At 36.3% G+C, this 22835-nt stretch overlaps 1 protein-coding gene across 1 annotated transcript; it reads right to left on the bottom strand.

Moving 5' to 3' along the window:
* Positions 1-12467: 12467 nt before the first annotated feature.
* On the bottom strand, positions 12468-22563 carry LOC149209591 (uncharacterized). Its single transcript, XM_089398681.1, has 2 exons — positions 22471-22563; positions 12468-13742 (listed from the first exon to the last, which is right to left on the bottom strand). The coding sequence occupies exons 1-2, from the start codon at positions 22561-22563 to the stop codon at positions 12468-12470; spliced, it is 1368 nt and encodes a 455-aa protein (XP_089254807.1).
* Between the last annotated feature and the right edge of the window lie 272 nt (positions 22564-22835).

Genomic DNA, 22835 nt, shown 5'->3' with positions numbered 1-22835 from the left:
GTCTTCCTCCAACTTTGAAAGCCATGTTGGATTTCTTTCTCTGATCTTTGAGATCCTTCTCAGTGTCAATAGGCTGCTCTGATACCACTAATGGTGGGGTGGTTGCAAGTGTTAAGGATAATCATTCAAAACTAGAAACAATTTCTTCAAGCTCGGGTGGAACTTTCTCTTGGATTTCCTTTGGAGTATCAGTCATCAACCTCCAAATTTAGTTATTCTGCTATAATAGCAGAACTGGTTAATTTACCTGAAATATGGCAAACATTCACTTTTTCCACAGAACCGACAGGAAATAAAACTTCAATTTAAAACCTTATCGCGTTCGTCATTCCACAAACCTTTATCGCATTAAACCTCCACCGTCGATCTCAACACTCAATCTGACGGTTATCGCTTTCCCAGCTTGCAAACTAGCCGGATGATCTTCACCGTTGATCAATCCCGCTTGATCCAACGGTTGATGTGTAATATCGCATGGAATTCTTGCCGATGTATAACAAGCCGAGGGCATGCGAGAAAAGCAGTTTCCCTGTGCTACGTGTTGGCTGCTAAGTGGAATCGCGTGAATTTTCAAAATACAGCTTACCGCCTTGAGACTGCGCGAGAAACAGCTTTCACCTATGAAGACAACCTTTCTATTCTATTTAACAATTGTGCTTGTAAGCACATGATGACCGTTAGATCTATCGGATTTGTCGATCAGACGATTCAGGTCTTTTCTTGGATTCCTCGCAAATTTATCAGATTTTCCTCATTCCGCCAAGGTTTTAGCGCTTCCGCCAAGTTTAGTCCTCAACTATCAGATTCAAGATATCGCTAACTAAACTCTGTGGTTTTGAAATACGTTAAGTTAATTCAATACACAACGATTGAAGACTTAAACACGATAACACAAGATTATACAAAACTCTAATTCTACATAGGCCAAACTGGAAATCAACAACACTCAAAGATATTTTGAAGGAAATTCAAACCTCCAAGATTTAACCATTCATGTGCATAATACATAGAGACACAGGGATATTTCAATTTTTTTTATAGTATAATCCTCCACAGCCAAATCCTTTTACATTAGTTAAAAACTTACATAAATACTTGTACATACAACAACCAGATCCTAAATCAATGGATCGAAACTGCCTAATCCTATCTAATTCGCATGATATTCTCCTCGAGAATCTCAATGAAGCCTAACTACTTGAATTTATTACATGATAATCCAAATCCCTAAATTCTAGCTCTAATCCTATCTAGAAAGCTTTGTAAAGTGACAGCTAAAGGACCCCACTCCTTTGCTTGTAAACTTTTTTTTTTGTATTTTTGGAATAAATTCGAAGTATTTTGTCTTCAAGCCTCATGCTCCTACATCATTAAACATAATGAAGCACATGGATTAATCGAAATGTCCACCCCTAATGATTTATGGTTTCACTTTCAAAATTTTATGATCCATATGAAGATTAGGATAATTCAAAAGTTGTTTTTGGTAAACATAATGAAATTTGAGCCCATCAACTTGAAATTCAATAATTTCTTTAAATTCCAATGATTTATCTTGCTTTGAAAATTATTTAAGTTCAAAACATTTAAACTTATACTTAAACCATTGTAAAATAGAAATAAAGAATGAATAATGTATATATATTATTCTTTCTAAGCTTGATAGTGCATACTATGTTCTTGTCTATACTTTTCATGAATCGACAAGAAAAAAAACTTCAAGGAATTCTTATGCAACACCTTCTCTTGAGTCATTTTATGATTATATTATTAGAGAACAAGATAAACTCTTGCATTTTGGAGTGATCAACATTGCATATACATCTACCAAATCCTTAATATCTCAATAAAAGGATAAATCCAAGCATATAAAGAAACATCATCCCCACAACAACAAACAAAACAAGAATCCCAAACACTCTCAACAAGTTTCTAGCCCCATTAGTGACAAAGGACCAAAATCAAAAGGTAAGAAGACCAACACACATTGCAATTTTTCTGAGCAAGATGGTCATTTAGAGTCTAAAATGTTTTAAAAAGATGGAGGCCTCATAAGCAATGATGAAGAATCAAAATCTCAATCTTGATTCTTCTTGTTCCAAATATTCATCTCATGGTGATGCACTTTCTACTTCTAATTTTTCCTTCAATGCAACATTCACTTATTATTCTAATAAATGACATATGGTATTCTCCTCAAAACCGAATATTCATGTTTCCTCAAGGATGGTATGGGGCCTCTTTCTAGGGACAATTTCATTTTCCTACATAGATGCTTATACAAAATCAATAATTGAAACTCCCATCCAATGCACCACTAAGCAATCCTCCTTTGTGACCCTAGCTACCTATGCAATCTAACCCAAACCAAAATAATAAGGTGGTGCAACAAGTTGAAGCTATCGTCTTCCCTACTTATTGCATCTCCTCTATTGAATGTAATGATATACACTTGAGGTTAAGACGAGTAGTAAATTTGGGAGCTACCCCTGTCATTATAGATCATGAAGAAGATAACTCACCCAGGGAAGAAGCTTCGATTCATGAGACATTAAAAGAACATGATGTTGAAACTCCTATAGCATATGGCATTCTTGTTATATTACTATTATTAATATTAATTGTTAAGCATCAATATTATTCACTCAGTTTTATTTTCTTAGATTATTAGTAATAATTCATCCGTTCACCCCAAAATGATGATACAATTTTGAGTGAAATTTTGATTTCTTGTTTTTTAAAATATTAAAAAAATTAATATTAAATAGTAAGTTTAAATAACAAACTTTATTTATGTATTTATTTATATGACATATTAAATTCTGATTATATATATATATATATATATATATTATATATATATATATATATATATATATATATATATATATATATATATATATATATATATATATATATAAATTATTGTGTTAGGAAATGGAAATAAACAAAAAGATTAAACAAAAAATATATTTTTTATAAGTATTCCTTTAAGATTTGAGATTCCATTGGAGCTTATAATAAATATTTTTATTTTTTTTCCCATTGGAGCTTTGAGCATGAGAATTCATCTTAGATGTGAGTGTGAAATTCATAGTTGTGATGTTTAGTTTGTTTTCAGTTTGCTTGAAGAGAGCTTAATCATATTCCTATGCTTCAACCAACTCTCTGAAATATGAGATTCCTCTAAGATCTACATGGAATTTTTTGTGATATGATATGCAACAATGAAGAAGAGTAGGGATCACAAGGTCAACTATAAAAGTATTGGGATTTAAGGAGATTCTCAAATTGTTTATATGACTAGCACTGGGGCAGATTTGGTCATCGATCATACCAAAAGTGAGCCCCTGATGATCGAGTGTAAGAGGGAGCTGGCCTTTGAATTCAAGATGAAGGAACCTGGAATCATGCACTACTTCCTATGCCTTGAGGTGTGATAAAGGCCCGATGATATTTCCCTTTCACAAGGAAAATATGTCGTGAATTTCTTGGAGAGATTTGGAATGATAGAATGCAAGGATGGAAATGAATTTCAAGAAGATATGTGGAGAACCTGCAAGACCCAATTTGGCGAATCCATCCAAGTATAGACAATTTATTGTGGCTCTGATGTTCTTAGTGAACACCCATCCATATATATGCTATGCAGTGAACACTTTGAGTCAATTCATGACTGGGCCTCTTCATTCACATTAGGCATATCAATTGAATTCAAAAGATGGAAAATGTGTCAGAGCTATGAAACACATCATGGATAGTTACTCAGAAATGCAAGATACCAACTGTGCGTTGTATACTTTGGAGAGATCATCTGCCACTTAACTTACTCAAATAGGGAGTCAACCCCATGATCTCCCCAATAGCCTTGAAAAATTACCAATTTTCAAGGGAGATCGTTATGTTTTTACACATGATTTCTAGGAATATTTTACTAGAATGATGGAAGGAATAAAGGTGCAACATGGAGACATAGCAATGAAATGTTTTATTGTTGCTTTAAATGGTGATGATGCTAGATGGATTGCTAGTTTACTTAATAATATAATCAGTAGCTTTCCTCAAATTACAACCAAGTTATTTGAAAATTGGTATGAAACATAAGATCATATATTTTTATTGAATGCTTTTCATTAGATTGAAGGAAAGGAAAATGAAATCATTGATGAATTTAATGTTAGATTTTATAGGGTGCTTCAAGATATTCCTCAAGATTGTAGACCTCTAGAAAAGTCCCTCCTAACTTACTTCCTTCACACATTCAATGGAATTTTTGCTTTAAATATAAATCTCTCTAAAATAGACACCATTAATGCTACTAAAACTAATGCAAAAAATAGATGATAGTTGGACTCTAGCAAATAAGTTGGACATATTAGTTCCTTTAGAACCTAAAACCAAAACACAAACCAAGGCATATGAGAGTACATAAAATTATTCAACTTCTAACTCAAATGACTCTATGTAACAAATAACTCAAAAACTTAAATAATCATAGTTAACCAATGCAAAGTCATCAAGTTGTGCAAAACAAATAGGTTCAAATGGAATTTGGCCAACAGTCTTTCCAACCCAAAAATAATTTTCCTCCTAAAACTATTCATCAACCTCCATACCAAGGTCATAAACCTCCTAATCCTTTGGAGTATAACAAATCCATTGAGAAATTTAGTCATATTTTTGGTAGGGTGTGTGATGTGTTCCACTTTGTGTCCACTTCCTAGGAATTTGTAAAGGCATACAATGAAAGAAAGCTTGAAGGGTTTAGTTTCCCAAACATGCACACTCTATCTTCTTTTGAAGGTATTAGTGGATTTTTTGATAAACCCAATCCTAAAGGAAATTATCCTCAAGTGAATAAATATACTAGGTTGTTCAATAGGATACCTTCTGATGATGAGCTTAAACATACGTATGTTGAATGTTGTAAAGGGAAGACTTAACAATGTAAATATAAAGAAACATCATATCCAAACCCAAACCTAACTCAAACTCCCGGTTAATCATCTGGTCAAGAATCCTCTTCTTATAAGATAGTAGTAGACCCTCCTAATTCTTTAGGGTCCATGGAACTGGATGTAGATCACTCTAGATGGTAATGTAGTGCTAAAGTGCTTATTCCTGCAACTGAGGTTGTCAAGATCCCTAACTTTAGAGGTAAAAAAGGGAAGGTCTTAGGATTTGAAGATCCAAAAGTCTAGGAGGTTGTTCATATTAACCCTATCAGTATGGATCAAAGTGAGTATCCCTCGTGTTTCTAATGTCTCTCATGTTTAACAAACCTAGCAACAATCCCTTAAATGAGCCATTTTTTGTGTCATTTATCATAACTTCTTAGATCCTTCATAATTGCATGATGGATTCAAGGTTTTCAGTAAATGTCACGAGTTTACATGTGAGAAAGAGGATGGAACTTATAACTTCATGACCACACAAGAATATTTGTTCCTTTGATTTTTCATGAGATCCCATTCATTGGGTTAATCAAAAATTTACAATTCCACCTTGCAGTGCATCCTGATGTATTCCTGAGTATGGACATTGTGGTGTTGGATGTGCATTTGTCTTGGGGAATGTTGTTGTCAGTACAAAAGAAGAATAAAGAAGGCTATGACCAACCCATCACACTCATAAGCAAGATGTTTAGGGATACAAATTTAAATTACACAATTATGGAAAAGTAGGCCTATTCCTTAGTCAAAACACTTAATAATTTCCATATTTATGTGGCTACTACATGATTGTAGCGTTTGTTCCCCATTCTTGAATGAAATAATTTTTATCTCAACAAGATTATCTAGGAACTGGAGGAAAGTGGATGGTAAAAAATCAGGAATATGATCTAAATATGAAACTTATGAAATTCATTAAGGGCCAGGGACTAACAAAGATCATGGACAAGGGTAATGAGAAATCCTTAAGCTTAGATGATGAAATGTGTACTATGGTAAATTCCATTGCTCAAGAGTTGGAGAACATGAATTGGTATCAAGATATGATTTATTATCTCAAACAATAGAGTAGTCCTAGGAACTTTCTTAAGCATAAGAGAATATATTTGAGGTAGAATGCCTCCAAGTATTGTTTCATTGACCAAGATTTGGGATGGAGAAATATGGATGGATTGATATTATGATGTGTTAGTTTAGAGGAATCCTAAACTCTCATCAAAGAGTTTCATCAAGGCTTATGTAGGGGACATCACACAACTAATACTACCTTGCAAAATATCCATAGGGGTGTCTACTATTGGCCATCTATTTTAATTGATGTTCATAGGTTTGTTAGAGAATGTCAACCATGTCAATTCTTTATGGGAAAACAAAATTTGGTCACTTTCCCTTTATAATCAATGGCGATAGAGGCACCATTTCAACATTGGGATCTTGATTTCATCAATGAATTTAAAGAAAATTAAAGCATAGAATCCATATCTACCAAGAAGGCCATTGATGATGTTGTTATTAATATCCTAGAAGAAAAAAACATAACTAGCTTCGATGTCCCTCTCACAATCACTACTAACAATGCCAAAGCATTTAGTTCTTTGAAGGTTTCATCAATTTTCTTGGATTATGGCATTATCTTGTCTCACTTTTCGAATCCAATTATAAAAATATAATGAATAAAATTAAAAGGACTATAGGAGATAATAAGAAAAGATGGGATAGTTGTCGAATCCAATCATAAAAATATAACGAATATCATTAAAAGGACTATAGGGATAATAAGAAAAGATGGGATAGCCAAATTAAGTATGCTTTATTCACATACCACATAACAAAGAAAGATTCTACGGGTAAAATTCCATTTGAGCTTGGGTATGGGATGTTGATGCAGGAGCATCCGACCCTTTTCTTAATTAAAGAAGAATCCAAGTGGAGCGATGAAAACGTGGACAGTCAAGCTGGAAAATGGGAGGAAAATCTGCTCAAAAACAGATTTAATGAGGATTTGATGGATATATTATCTACGTGCATGCATTATGGAGCTTTCGTTGGAGGAAAATAAGGATCGGATCTTATCGATCCTTCCAATCTAACATTTCTATGTATATAAGACAGAGATTTGAGAGCATGAGAGAGATCTAGAGAAATAGGTAGGCGTTGTGTGTGAACAGAATGTAATCCGAAAGCGATTTTGTTCTAAGGCTGGAATGCCTTAGGATGAACTGTTTTGTAAATATATAGAAGCATGTTCAGTGTTAATTATATACGCCGGTGGGTGTGGGTATTTTGTAAATATGTTAATAAACCATCGATCAGTCAAAGGATCGATGGTGACCTAAAATGTTGTTTAATTGTTATATATGGAGTGTTAATTCACATATTTATTAGACTGACGCAGAATTGATATCATGAATAATGGATTTGCATTGTATTCTACTTGGAAGTGTGTTTTGGTTTATTTTGTGGTGTGTACAGGTGTTACATGCGTTTGAATCCCAAACCCTGTGAGGTGGAATCGCAGATTGTAAGTGTAGCATTGTAATGCTATAGTCACGACCGAAGAAAGTATATGGGGAAGCATTGATGGAGCGCAGAGCTAAATAAGTAAAGGCAGGTGATTAAAAGGCGAGGTTTGGAGTTGAATCGAGTGCAGAATGTGTGGTGGATAAACGGTTGGTTCAATATTCATAAAGGTCCATGTTTAATAAATGAAAAGGTTTAAGCCTAGAACGCTTCCGATTAAGCTTAGTGGGCCATAACCCACAGGCCCAGGTTCGAGATTTATACATGAAAGGAGATTTTGGCTTTACCCCAAGATTTCTTTTCATCAAGTGGTATCAGAGCAGGGAAAGGATTTCCTGCGAGAAGGAAGAAGAATGCAAGCAGAAGGGGAAAGAGGTACAGTTGTGTTAACGCTGGAGAGTTTATGGTCTTACCGTTGTGCAGATGGCGACAGTGGAAGGTGAGAAGATTTGCAGCAACCTAGAGCAAGGCGTGCTCAATAGGTTCCAAAGGAGAGAACCAGAAGGATGCCAAAAGACCGAGTGCGGAGGGCTTGGTGAGGTATCATGTAACAGAGGAGATTGTTACTGCAGAGGTTGGTTGCAGCTCACAGAAGATCATGAAAGCAGTTCTACTAAAGAAATGCAGTGGGTAGAATTGCTAAGGACCAGGAGAAGTATATGACCAGGAGGTCATAATTTTTTTTTTTTACCTTGGGAGTCTGATGCAGGAGCATTTGACCCTTTTCTTAATTAAAGAAGAATCCAAGTGGAGCGATGAAAACGTGGACAGTCAAGCTGGAAAACGGGAGGAAAATCTACTCAAAAACAGATTTAATGAGGATTTGACAGATATATTATCTGCGTGCATGCATTATGGAGCTTTCGTTGGAGCAAAATAAGGATAAGATCTTATCGATCCTTCCGATCTAACATTTCTATGTATATAAGACAGAGATTTGAGAGCATGAGAGAGATCTAGAGAAATAGGTAGGCGTCGTGTGTGAACAGAATGTAATCCGAAAGCGATTTTGTTCTAAGGCTGGAATGCCTTAGGATGAACTGTTTTGTAAATATATAGAAGCATGTTCAGTGTTAATTATATACGCTGGTGTGTGTGGGTATTTTGTAAATGTGTTAATCAACCATCGATCAGTCAAAGGATCGATGGCGACCTAAAATGTTGTTTAATTGTTATATATGGAGTGTTAATTCACATATTTGTTAGAATGACGCAGAATTGATATCATGAATAATGGATTTGCGTTGTATTCTACTTGGAAGTGTGTTTTGGTTTATTTTGTGGTTTGTACAGGTGTTACATGCGTTTGAATCCCAAACCTTGTGAGGTGGAATCGCAGATTGTAAGTGCAGCATTGTAATGCTATAGTCACGACCAAAGAAAGTATATGGGGAAGCGTTGATGGAGCGCAGAGCTAAATAAGTAAAGGCAGGTGATTAAAAGGCGGGGTTTGGAGTTGAATCGAGTGCATAATGCATGGTGGATAAATGGTTGGTTCAATATTCATAAAGGTCCATGTTTAATAAATGAAAAGGTTTAAGCCTAGAACGCTTCCGATTAAGCTTAGTGGGCCATAACCCACAGGCCCAGGTTCGATATTTATACATGAAAGGAGATTTTGGCTTTACCCCAAGATTTCTTTTCATCAAATGTATATTATATTGCTTATTCATTTGAAAAAATTGGTAGATCATATTTTGCAACATGTTTCTATTGTCTTTGATGCCTTGCAGGAACAAACCTCACAACTAATCAAGTTGGATGAAAATATGAGAAAATCATATTATCACCTTGTCAAGAGCTAAGAAGTCATGAAGAAAAAAAATTCATAGAAGGGCTTAAAGGCAATATTTTCATATAACGAATATTGTATTGCTATGGAACAAAATGGAGAGAAACCAAAGAACCATGGAAAATTTGATAGTTTTTGGCTAGGTCCTTATGTAATTATTGAAGTTGTTAGTGAGAATTCATTCGACATTTGCCATCTAGATGGTGAGAGTCTTCATTTTCCCATTAATTGGAAAGCTTTAAATCATTCTACAAAGGTATAACTTAGCACTATGAGGGGCACATTTCTCACTCTAACATAGTTTTCATTTTTTTCTTTTTCATTGATGTGTTCTTACTTACTTACTTAGTTACATCTCACATCATCTTTATTTTATTACTTGGATGTTACTTCATTTTCTAGAATAATTATCCTTCATTATAATAGATGTTACTTCATTTCCTAGAATGGATGTCACTTCACCTAGGAAATTTTATCCCTAAATGGATTAGAGAACCTTGGTGGACTTCTTATGAGGACTCATGGTTTTATGGGAACCTACATTTGTAGGGGTGATCAACTGTGTATGGGCCAACCCATCCCACATCAAGGTGCACCTATGTCATTTCAAATGGTTAGTGTTTATAGAGTATATAGGATACCTTGGTTTTGGTGCAGTATTACTCATGAAAGCTCTCACAACATAGCAGTCTCTTATGAAAATTTTCATGTTTACCAAGGTAGTTCATGATTCCCAATGTAAAATGGTCTAGTTGGTCAATAAATCAACCTAATTTCAAATTTCACATCATGATTAGAGGATTCCATGTCGTGCGGAAATTTTCTAATCATCACATTTACTAAAAATTTATGGCTCGGTCAAACTTGGTTAGAGCGATAGGGGGAGTAATCTAAGTGGGTTTTCAAGAATAGGGTTGGGAAAAATATTGCATGCATTACATCCAAAGAGGTTAGCACAATGAGACAAAGAATATCTAGATATTAGAATTTTGAAATCATGAAGGGTAATAGAGGTCAGTTAGAAGGGAGAGATAACATGGTAGTCAAGATGATGATGTGGCAATGCCCTAGATGGTTGAAGGTTAAATCCCTACCATCCACCTAATAGTTATTGAAAATTAAATTAAAATTTTGGAATCCCTATTCCAACATAAACATGTCTATCAGTGTAATTAGGTGAGTGGTATGGATTTAACTCCACAAAATATTTGAAAACATTCTTAATAATAATCACATATCAATGATTGTGATTTATCTCCAAAGTAGTGATGTTTTTTCTATCGTTTAAATTAAATTGACTAATTAAAAGGAAAAATGTCATATGAAAATGAGTTATGTTTATTTGGGCATGTAGTATGTAACACCCTCCTCCCACATCTACCCAAGTAACCAACCAACCGGGGTAAACATGTGACGAGAGGCTACTATGATATGATTCAACCTCCTAGGTAACCTTAAGGAAATGGAATCGACAGAAACACATCATATAGACTTTCCACATCTGCTACAGGACTCCCGAGAACTATCCCAACACTTATGGTAACCAAACCCTGGGTCCCACTGAGGTTTTATATCTATTGATCTCTGGACGCTCCCATTCTATGGGCTTGACAATGTCCACGAGGCTCTAGACACTCTCATGACATGGCATGCAATATCTAGGGACTATTTTTCTCAGTGTTGTGTTAGTGTCCTCGATATTTGAGCCACTTTTTCTTACCCAAAGCCCAAGTCACTGTCAAGAATTGAGTGACACCTTTAGAATAAAAAGATAAAAACTAAACAATGCTGCAAATTCAAATACTTGAACAACCCCTTGATTGGACCCCTACTAGCCAAGATAGGAATTTCATCCAACATATTACAAATATGTAATCTACAGGTGTAAACAACATATCTAAGCATAGGGGTCCCATGCTCATATGAGAATCGATAGGAAGCATTGATGCCTCAACACATTAGCTGCAGTTTCATCCATTAGGTCATAGATACATTGTTCATTCATTTACAAGTAAAAACATGATGAAAGCCATACATAGTTACTGTCATAAAACATATACATAACCAACATAATAGCAACATAAATACCAAGGAAATCATAGCCATATGATCCACATATAAACCAGTATAATACTCATAGAAATACAAGGAGAAATAACCTCATATTGATGATGAAAAATCCAAACCCAGGATGGGACTACCACGTTCCACTTGACCGTAGAATGGTTGAGCCAAATCTCTCTTCAGCCATTCACCCCCATGCCATATTCCAAGCATGAATGTGGGATCTCATAAAATACATCAATCCAAAACCATCCAAGGCTTCTAGAGGCCAACCACCTCAACCCATCAAACAATGATTCCACCTCGTGGTCGAACATCATAAAACCATCATCAGATTGGTCTATCTCCAAGCCTTCCAGGGCTCCATAGCATTTTTTCCAACCAAGGCTCCAGGACTAGTAACTCAACCCACAACTTATATTGGGCTCCATAGCGTTTGTCCAACCAAGGCTCCAAGACTAGTAACTCAACCCACCTAGGGCTCCAGAGCATTTGTCCAACCAAGGCTCTAGGACTCTAAAGCATTTGTCTAACCAAGGCTCCTTAAATACTACATGACCTAGTAGTATTCCAATTGGTGTAGAAAAGATGCATTTTTTGATGTTTAAATATAATTGAATTTGGTTGCATATTTCAAGCATTAAGCGTAGCCATTAAATGTGGTCTTTTAATAATGTATATACTGTCTAGTCATTGAAGTATATTTCCATTGTCTTATAGATGTATTATTGAAAATCTTTGACTATGATCCTTGAAAATATTGCAGGTGCATTCTTTAATCCAAAGGGGTTTTTTTTCCAAGGAAAAAATACCACGCTTTTCTATTAATGAAGTAATAAAAAAGCTACAAAAAGGAATGCGTTAACATTCAGCCTCTGTTTGCAAGGTCCACAGAGAAATTTATCTCTGTTGAGTTATCATAGTTGTCCATGTCTTTCTTGACCAAAGAACTTTTTGAGTCCTCCTAGATTTCAGCCTGAAACGGCCATATCAAAAATAGAAATTCGGAAAACGTCCACTAGAGATCTTGGGCCTCCTTTTTTACGGGAAAACAGCCCAATACAAAAAACTATGAGTTTTTAAAAACACAGTATCATCTATAACGAAACATCCCAAAGATGTATGGAAATACAAAAAGACTAAGGAAAAGGTGGGTGATCCGACACACGGATCAGGTCCTGAGATTGCTCCGTTATCCTCCAAACTCCCAGAACTTGCTGCAGACCTGTTTTAGAATACCGGTCGGCTTCTTCATTATTTTCCCTGTAGATATGAGCAATGGAGAAGTTATTGAAATGAGACTTTAAACTTTTTACTTCTTCCAGCAGGGGGAACATCATATAATTTCTGCATATAAATTTCTCATTGACCCAATGAATCACATTTGCCGAGTCGCCAAAAATCTGAACAGTGAGGATGTTTCTATGGATGAGCCAGCACAGGAGAAGTTTTAAGGCAGATAATTCTGCGAAATTGTTTGTGCCCGACCCAAGTCCTACAGAGGCTTTTAAGGAATGTGAAGGAGAGAGATGTATAATGATTCCGGCCCCAGTGACATTATTTTGGGCAGCTCCGTCAAAAAAAGCATAGGGGATGCCCTCTCTGATATTAAAATCTGCCCGCCTGTTTGAAGGAGTAGAGGCCTCAGGTTCAGGGAGACTAGCATAAATAGCTGATGCTTGAAGAGCAATAACATGTGCAGGGGTGAGCTTCTCGTTGAAAATGCATCCATTTCGGGAGATCCAAATACCCCAACAAACAATGGGCGGAAGATTTCTCAAATTTTTATCGGGGTAGTGATCCCACCAGTAATCCCAAGCAGCAGATAAAGTATCCCCTTCCCATCTCCCTGAGAATTTCAGAAGTTTGAAAGTCTCCTCCCAAACTGCCCTGGAGAAAGGACACCTGACAAAAAGATGGTGACTCGATTCTGAGGCTTCCTTACAAAGGGGACATCTGCTTGGCCCCAATTGGAAACGGGCTTGTAGAATGTCCCAAGTGGGAATTTTATTTTTTAGCGCACACCAAAGAAATAATCTGGCTTTTTTAGGACATTTTAATTTGAAGAGGGGCTTTGCCCACCAAACCGGGGGTTCCCACCCTTTTCTACTCATCAAAAAACCATATCCGGCCTTTGGAGAGTAACGACCTGTTTCTGCATGAGCCCAGACCAGTGAATCATGAACATCCTTTAATCTGACATTCGATCGTTTAAGTTCTTGGATGAAAGCATTCCATTCTTCTTGCCAACGAAAATCCAGATCCAAGTCTTCAGCTGATTTCCATCCCTGTCCCCAAATTGAAGATAATCCCGGGTTTGCAATCTGAGAAAGCTGATTGATTCCTTTAGAGGCTAGGTGTTCCAGCAACCCAGGAGAAAGAGCAAATAATTCATTACACCCCACCCAAGGGTCCTTTCCAATTCACACACATTCACCATTCCCCACCTGCCAAGCTAATCCTTGTTCAATGATTTTAAAGGCGTCCACTGTTGCCTTCCAAATGACCGAGCAATTTCTCCCTTTTTTGTTTGGGCTTCTTATCCAGTCTTCCAATGGGGTTGGATCAATATATTTCCTTTTAACAACCCTGGTCCAGAGGTTTTCAGCTACAACAATTCGCCAACCTGATTTTGCCGCCAAGGATTGGCAGAAATCCACTAGCTGTTTTACTCCCCATCCTCCCCATTCCTTCGGTCTAGCAATCTTGTCCCAGGCGATCCAAAGGGGTTACTTTGTACATGAAAGACTCAAATTTAGTAGCAAATGTGGTTTTTTCTATTCTTCCTCTTCAATATGTACGTAATTATGCCCAAATAATCCTTCTATAAGACAATAACACACATGACCCACTACTTCACTTATATTTTCATCTGCAAATGAAGTAGGGATATTCATAAACCAAGTAAGTTTTTTGTGATATTCATAAACCAGATAAGTTCTCTATACTAAAGAGCAGCCGCAAAATGGGCCATTTGTTTGTCTTCATCAGTGATGTCGTTAGCATCCCAAAACCTTTCACAGAAGAACCAATGCTTCTTTGGATCTTCATCTCCTTCATAATTGGAGATATGATTTAGACCCATTTTTACCAATGGAGCTATAGTTTTTAATGTTTCCTTCTGACTGGTTGACCGATCGGTCTTATTGAATTCAACTACTAGTTCGTGTTTTGGATGTGGGATATTTTCTTGATTGTTGAAATTGACTTATGAGCTATAAAGCTCCATCGGCGGTATGTTTTGCTTACAACAATTTTGTGGTTATAGGTGTTGTTGAACAATGTGGACGGTGTTCCCCCAAGGGGGAGGGTTCTGTAACAACCCTGGTAATGATTCCATGTAATAGAAGTTAATAAAGGTAAAATAATAACCACGATTGATGGGACAATTATTCCAAGCTGAATGTTGGGCAAGACATCCTAGTGTGGGTGTTAATTTGGTTATTAATGGCTAAAGAAATTGGCAAAAGGGAATGGCTAAGGATTTGGAAAGGAAAAATGGCATTTTTGGCACATTTGTTTATGAAAATAATGGAAATTAGGAGAAAAGGAAGGTGAAAGGTCACAGGTTGCATGTGAGGATCAAAATGAAGGAAAATAATGGAAATTGAAGAAAATTGAGGCCTCATTGATAAAAATGCTTATGAGGATTAGTGGGTAAGCTTGGTCAATTTAGTTTTGGAGCTCTCTCATTATTCTCTCTATCTCATACTCTTGGATACTTAGAGTTTTCTTGGGGCACTCTTGGAGGGTGTGGCACACTTGGATTTTGAAGCAAGAAGGCAAGGGAAGAGCAATAAAGCGCAAGAGGACATCGAGATCAATATCTATAACGGATTTGTCTTGCAGGTACCGAGTTGCATGTATGTTTTTCTCACTAGTTTTGGCACGCATGGCATATGCATGTGGATTTTTAGTCATGATTTTTCACTCGCATGGAGGATTTCCTGGATTGATAGTGGATTTCCTAGCCTTTCAATTTCTTGGATAGGCATGGAGATTGTGGGTTTATTTCCTTGTTTTGTTTTGGTTGGTTCTCATTTTTCCTTAACTTGGGTTGAGTTAATAGTTCCTGGAAGCCCCGGTTGGACAAAGGCTCTAGAAGCCCTTGGTGGGTTGTGTTACTAGTCATCGAGGCCTTGGTTGGACAAACGCTCTGGAAGATCGACGATAGTTTGGGTTGAGTTACTATTCCTAGAAGCCTTGGTTAGAACAAACACTCTAGAGCCCTGGAAGGCTTGGATAGAGATCAATCTGATGATTTTTGATGTTTGACCATGAGGTGGAATCACTATTTGATGGGTTGAGGTGGATGGCCTCTGGAAGCCCTGAATGGTTTTGGATTGATGTGATCTATGAGATCCCACATTCATGCTTGGAATATGGCACGAGGGTGAATGACTGAAGAGATATTTGGCTTATCCATTTTATAGTCAGGTGGAACGTCGAAGTCTCATCCCGAGTTTGGGTTTTGCATCATCAATATTATGTTATTTCTCCTTGTATTTCTGTGAGTATTATACTGGTTTATATGTGGATCATATGGTTATGGTTTCATTGGTATTTATGTTGCTATTAAGATGGTTATATATATGTTTAATGACAGAAGATATGTATGGCTCTCATCATGTTTTTACTGGTAAATGAATGAACATATATCTATGACCTAATGGATGAAATAACAGTTGATGTGTTGAGGCATCAATGCTTCTTTGTGATTCTCAACTAAGTATGAGACCCCTATGCTCATATTTGTTATTTACACCTGTAGATTACATATTTGTGATATGTTTGATGAAATGCTTGTCATGGCTAATAGGGGTCCAGTCAAGGTCTTATTCAAGTAATTGCATTTGTATAGTCACTTTCTTGTTATTTTACTGTTTTGAAGATGTCATTCAATTATGGGCAGTGATCTAGGCTCTGGGCCTGAAAAAGTGGCTCAAATCCCGGGGACGCTGGGATAACAATGTGAAAAATAGTCCCTGGACGCTAGCCTGCAGGCTTGTGAGAGCGTCCAAAGGTCCCTAGATGTTGGCATGCCCTTAGCATGAGAGCGTCTAGAGGTCAAGTGGTCCAAAATATCAGTGGGACTGAGGGGCTGATTGGCAGCAAGGTTGGGTTGGCTCCTGAGGGTCCTAATGCTAATGTTGAATGTTTATATGGTATGTTTCCATCAGTTCCACTTCCTTAACATGACATATAATATCGAATCATATCATAGTGGCCTCTTGTTGCATGATTACCCTGGCTAAACGGTTGCTTGGGTAGATGTGGGAGGAGGGTGTTACAACTTTCTAACATGGTCTTCCAAAAGATAGAGCTCATAGAGGAAATGGAAAAGAAGGCAAGAAAAATGTCAAACAAGGTAATGAAGATCATGGGAGATTTTGAACCATTATTCAAGAGAGGTTTTCCTAGGTTCATGGACATGATTAGGATCATTTCACAAATGGAAGACTATCAAATTGGATTGGAAGCAGTAAAAAATTATCCTATAGTGTTTGAGAAGGAAGGAGATGTAGTGGTATGTAAGGACATCATCAGTCACTTGCAGCCATCCTTCTACACTATGTTCAAGTTGAAAAATATCTTCAAGAGATTGCATCCTTTGGAATATGATTCAATTACTAATTTGGAAGCTTCCATTAAAGCAACATGAGACTGTAGTTGTCCTTTAACCAAAGTTTGGAACCTTATCTCATAGTATATAACTACAACTCAGAAATGGTATTAGAAATAATTGAAGAAGCCTACAGTGTTAGCAACGTCTACCTCCACCCAACATATACCATCAACATCAATTGCAGGGACACAACACACACTCAACAATATATACGTTCCTACGCTGAGTCAAGGAGAATTTGAACAACATGAAGGATGAGATGGAAATGCAGGACCCATCCTGACAGCTGGAAGTCTCCAAAAGAAGTTAGTTACAAAATGCCAATTGTTAATTGCAAACTTCCTAGTGGTTTCTCATAACCACTAGTAGCTTATGGTTTAGGTCCTAGGGTGTTGTGTCTTCTAAATAGCCCCATTTTGATGTAAAAAGGGGAAGGGAAAAATTTTGTATGGAAACACTGTCAAAATTTTGTTTAGATCTACTAGGATTATAATAAGGATCTATGGTAAGAGTTGGGATTCTACAGTACATGATGGGTTGTTAATGATTTCTCCCATGATCATGTAATTCTATGTTAATTTGGAAGCTCAGTGACAAATTCCAACCTTTGCATTAAATTCCTCTTTCTGAGAGTACCAAAATTGACTTTTGAAGCACTTAATTTGGACAAGGAAAAATATATTTTTGATGGAAAACCCACATTGGCACATTTTTTCAGGTTGGCCTAAAGAAAAAATGAGAATCCCTCCAACACATATAAATTCAAGTCAAGTCCTCCTCATTTGGCATCATAAACACAACACATTTCTTCTCTCTTCTCATATGATTGGTTCATACAAGCTCAAGGATTGAAAGAATCTCTCACACGTGTGAATGACAAGTGTCTCTTTCTGATTGGGCTGAATTTTATATTTGTTGCAGTGCATTGACAAATGTTGACCAAGGGAAGTCTGACTGATTTTGACTGCAATTTTCCTTGGGATTTTTCTATTTGACTAGGCCGCATTGGAGGGCACAAAAATTGAGGAAGTTTGGGAACTTTAATCGCAAACCTATTGCAAACTTCGACAGTAGACTTCTTCTATGTGTTAACCAAGTTTGACCGCTTAGATTTGGACATTTTTGACTTTTGGTTTACCAACTAAGGAGGCCAAATTGGAATACCTTTGACCGAGCTCTTGGAGGACAATTTTGAATTTTGACTATTGACTAGTTAGGGCACACATTACTATTGCTAACTTGGAAACCTTATTCACATCCCTTCCCAACTCATCCACACCCTTCCCAACTCTTGGGCCAACAAAGAGAACCAGAACCCCAATATCATCTATTGTGACTGCTAGAAACCTTATTCTGCAGCATATCATGGCACGACAAGGTCCACCTCACAATCAGAAAAACTTTCCTAATCATTCATTATCCTAAGTAGCAGCTTGATATGCACCCATGTCCTTACCTTATATATTACATGATATACCAAAACACTAGTTGAAACTCCTACCCAAATTCGACGGGGAAAATAAAAGGACGATTGAGGAACATATCAATGCTTTCAATATTTTACTAATAAATTCATGGTAGAGTAAGAGGATGTGTTTATGTGTCTCTTCGTACAAACCCTGGAAAGAGATGTGCTAAAATGGTTATGTATTCTTCGTCCTCCCTTTATAAACTCATGGAAAGACTTAGAAATAACATTATGTATGTAGTGGGGTGAGAAGAAAGACCTCCAATATTACCTCATAGAAATTTCAGCAGTTAAGAAGAAACCCTAAGAGAATGTAGAGGAGTTTACTAAGAGGCTTAACAAGGTGTATAACAAGATCCCAAATGAGATAAAACCTAAACCTACCACTACCATTGTAAATTATGCCACAACTTTTAAACTTGATTTTCTAGTCATGCTAAAAGAAAGAAAACCCACAACCCTAGCAAACATGCAATCTAACATAGTTGAAATAGAAGGAAACCTAACTGCTACTAGAAAATTAAGGAGAACTAAGACAAGGGATGAGAACTATGGCATAGAGAAAGAAAAAGGAAATGGGAAGGACAAAGACAAGAAGAAAGTAAAGGATGAGCCTAACCACTCCACACATAATAAAGAAATAACAAAAGAAAGTATTGAAGAAAAGACTAGGTTAATAAGGATCTTATCCAATAAGGTGTCTAGACTCGTGTCAGAAGAGCTAAGTAGAAACCAAGTGCCACCACCTCAAAATCCTAATTTCATTTGTAGGCCTTTTAACCCACAACCAATGCAGAGAGAAAAGAGGCACGATGACTAGTTGATTCAACCCCCAGTTAGAACAGAATTGAACTTGCAAAGGGATGAATTCTCTAATGAGTTGAACTAAGACGAAGGCATAAATTGGGTAGACGATCAATACCCCACATTTTATATCACATAAGTCAATTATGAAAAGTCCCCATTGTTACATGAAGCCTACAAATCATAGGATTATTATGGAATTCCTATTGCTTAATATCAATGAATCACATTAACAGTAATGGAAGAAATCGAGAGGAAATATGACTTGCATCCTAGACTAGGTGGACTAACTGAAGCAAGACATCAAACTAAAGTCGTTATGCCCACACATGACTCAAAACCATTCCCTCATGCCAACCAAAATCCTCTCGATGTTCTGAAAGACTCACAAGGACCTTCACATTGGAGGAGTAAGCCCAATCATAATTCCAATCCCTACCTGAACCAGGTAGTAAGGAAACCACAAGGGCCCTTACCGCCTAAGTCACGACTTGAACTAGCTAGAGAAAGTGAAAAAACCATAGTCTCACTGTTCAACCTAGAACAAGACTTGAGTAGGATAAGGGTCACAGTCCCTTTGTCAGAACTAGCTCAGAATCCAACCTATTAGTCTCACATACAGAAGTTCATGAACCACATTGAATTATCCTTTCACAATGATACCTTGAACATTCAAGAAGATCACCCTACCATGGTATGTGGCCCACATGTAGAGGAACAAGATGAGGATAGCCCTCCTTTCTACATTACCCTCAATGTTATGATAAACTTCTTCACAATTATATGTTAGAATCAGGAGCGTCTCACAACCTCATGCCCAAATGAGTCATGTTGGATTTGGGCTTAAACATCACCAAACCTTACCATGACCTTTATTCATTTGATTCTAGAAGGGTCAAGTGCCTAGGTCTCATCAAACACTTAGTGATATCCATCACCCAGATCCTCACGAAGAGCGTGGTCATGGACATTGTTGTGGGTAACATTCCAGTGGCCTATACCATGTTACCTTCTAGATCTTGGGCCAGAAAATTAGGCAGAACCTTGCAGATGGATTTATCCTATGCAACCATATTTGTTATTGGAGGTCAAGAGAGGAGACTGTATAGAGAGTCTAAATTCCTATATGTTGTAAGTGATGTTAAAAGGTCTAAGAATCAACCTCTATATTCCATAGAAGAATCATTTGGCTCTTACAGCCTATTCATGAACCCGAAGATGATGGCGAGAAGTAAACGAACTCCATACTAAGATCAAATAATCACAAGACAATTTTATACAATTATCCAAAACAAATAAATGAATAAGCATCTTTTAAGATGTTTCATATACAACAATAATTTATTTATCATAAACTTTATATATTCTATATTTATTGTATGTTATCTAAATTATGTTTATTTTGCTTTCATATAAATAAATCGAAACTATTTTTTTTTTTAATCAAAACCTAAGATTTATATTTTCATTAAAACTTTACCTCAAAATAATCAAATAACAACTATAATTAAATAATAACAAATTTTCCAAAAATTTATATATGAACTTCTAAATTATAAAATACTAAAAAATACACTTCTAATAAAGATACTTTTTATTTATTATTCCCTGCAGCAGCATGGTAATAATGTATTCAAATTATATTGATGTTGACATTAATTTTAAATTTACCAAAAAATAAATAATTTTATTTAATGTTTACTTTTGAAAAAAATTTAATTAATCTTTTTTATTTTTTTAAATCTATTTTTTCTACATTCTGATTGATTAGAGTCTTATTTTGTAATGATAATATGTACTATGACAAATTAATAGCAATGTACAGAAAATCTTAATTGATTACAAAAATTTGACATACTTCTTCCAAGCAATTAAAACCTATGATAAACAATTAAAATCCATAATACTTACTCCAATAGAAAATTATTATTTTTACACCGAAAGTGTTCTCTTTTGAAAGAGAACACCACCGACTTTCATCTACCTTTTCATTTTCTACCGTTGATTAGGAAAACAGTTTTCATTATTTTCGAGGGTTGATTTGACTCCATTTTAATATGTGGGCACTCAGTGAGAGAATATTATACAATTGATGCCACGTCCAACATTTCCCAACAAGAAAATGGCCTCTCGTCTGCATAGTTAATTGATACCACGTCCAACGTTTCCCAACACGAAAACTGGCCTCTCGTCTACGCAGTTAACATGCCCAATGGCACTATCCCCATCTTCGTGAATCAAATACAACTGCAAACATTCCAAATCCCTACAACTGCAAACATTCCAGAGCCCTTTCAAATTCCTTTGTACCTTGAGACCCTCTCTCAAAATCTCCAATTTATGCAAATGGGTCCAGTGATTAAATTTGTAAACCTAATTTAATATTTGGAAGCACTGAAGTTGTGCCTACGTAGAAACAAAATTACATGATTAAACCAAGATACAGAATAATTCACATCGATATTTATTGGTACCAACATTTTTAAGATCACAAGTTATTCTACGTTAATAACGGGATTTGCCTATTGTTTGCAATATTGAAATAATCCCAATGATAGCGATTTAAGAGAATAATAAAGCTTCCTTGGTTTGAAATATTGAAATACTCACGTGATATAGGTTTTTAGAAAATAATAAACTTTGGGCAATCCATATATAAATGTGAACTTATTGTGATACTTTATCTGCATAAGTTCAGAATCATTGCACTTTTGGAAATATTTTGTAGCACTGGCATTTGAAAATGAGAAAGGAAAGAGTCAATGCAAACAATAGCCAGAAGTATATGTCCAGTTCTGTAACCTCATAAATATACCAGTTCTGTAACCTCATAAATATAGCCAGAAGTACTATTCAGCCGATCAGAGACTCTGCTCTGTAATTGATTTTTTTTAATTTTTGTGTTACGTGCGTCTTTTCGTAGAACATTTTATGGAATGTCAAAAGAGAATTTGGCTTATCACACAGTCTGATTTATCATAATCATAATATTTCCTCAGAGTCGAAGCCTTGAGTTTCACTGTGTTACCGTTGGTTTGTTGAAATCCACTGTAAGTATCATAATTGAGAGGTCGTGGCAAGAGTTTGTTTATTGAAATACACAAAAGGTGCCGCAAAGTTAGAGGTCATGGAAAGAGTCTGTTTATTGAATCCGCAGTAGGTGCCTATAGCACACATTCACCATAAAAATGCAGAAGTTGTGTATGGCTTAGTTAGCTAATGGCGAACAGAACCTGGTAGGGACCTTCAAACTTTGATGATGAGAACTAAGTCGATACAGAACTCGTGCAGCTGGCTCGTTGCATTCACGCTCTCGATAATCGCCACCGTTGTTCATCGTTCTCTGTTTTCTACCTTGTTTTCTTTTTGGCAACTCTGTATTTCACTGATTCATCTCCATAATCATTTGGTGGTTCTTAATTTTTGAAATTGTGGAATGATCGACCAGATTTGAGGAAAACTGGCACTCGATAGTACCATAGGAATTTTATTCATCTGGGGCTGATATTGAAGCCTTCCGGGCTTTGACGAACCTCCTGTGATTAATTTATGTTTCAAAACAAGATTTGAAGTTCTCAGTATCTTGTTTAGAATTTTAAAAGTGGTCCT

The sequence above is a fragment of the Pinus tabuliformis genome, chromosome 1_2 (assembly GCF_031772625.1).
Source record: "Pinus tabuliformis cultivar Carrire ecotype Pingquan chromosome 1_2, CPIR1, whole genome shotgun sequence".
Lineage (NCBI taxonomy): Eukaryota > Viridiplantae > Streptophyta > Pinopsida > Pinales > Pinaceae > Pinus > Pinus tabuliformis.
The sequence above is the reverse complement of the archived record's forward strand: the minus strand, read 5'-3'. Positions and strand labels throughout refer to the sequence as shown.

Bases quoted from the DNA above. Each gene is read 5' to 3' on its own strand.
- LOC149209591 (XM_089398681.1), bottom strand. From the start codon at position 22,563: ATGAACAACGGTGGCGATTATCGAGAGCGTGAATGCAACGAGCCAGCT. The intron at 13,743-22,470 runs GTCCCTACCAGG...TGAATTGGAAAG, and splicing joins CTCATCATCAAAGTTTGAAG to GACCCTTGGGTGGGGTGTAA.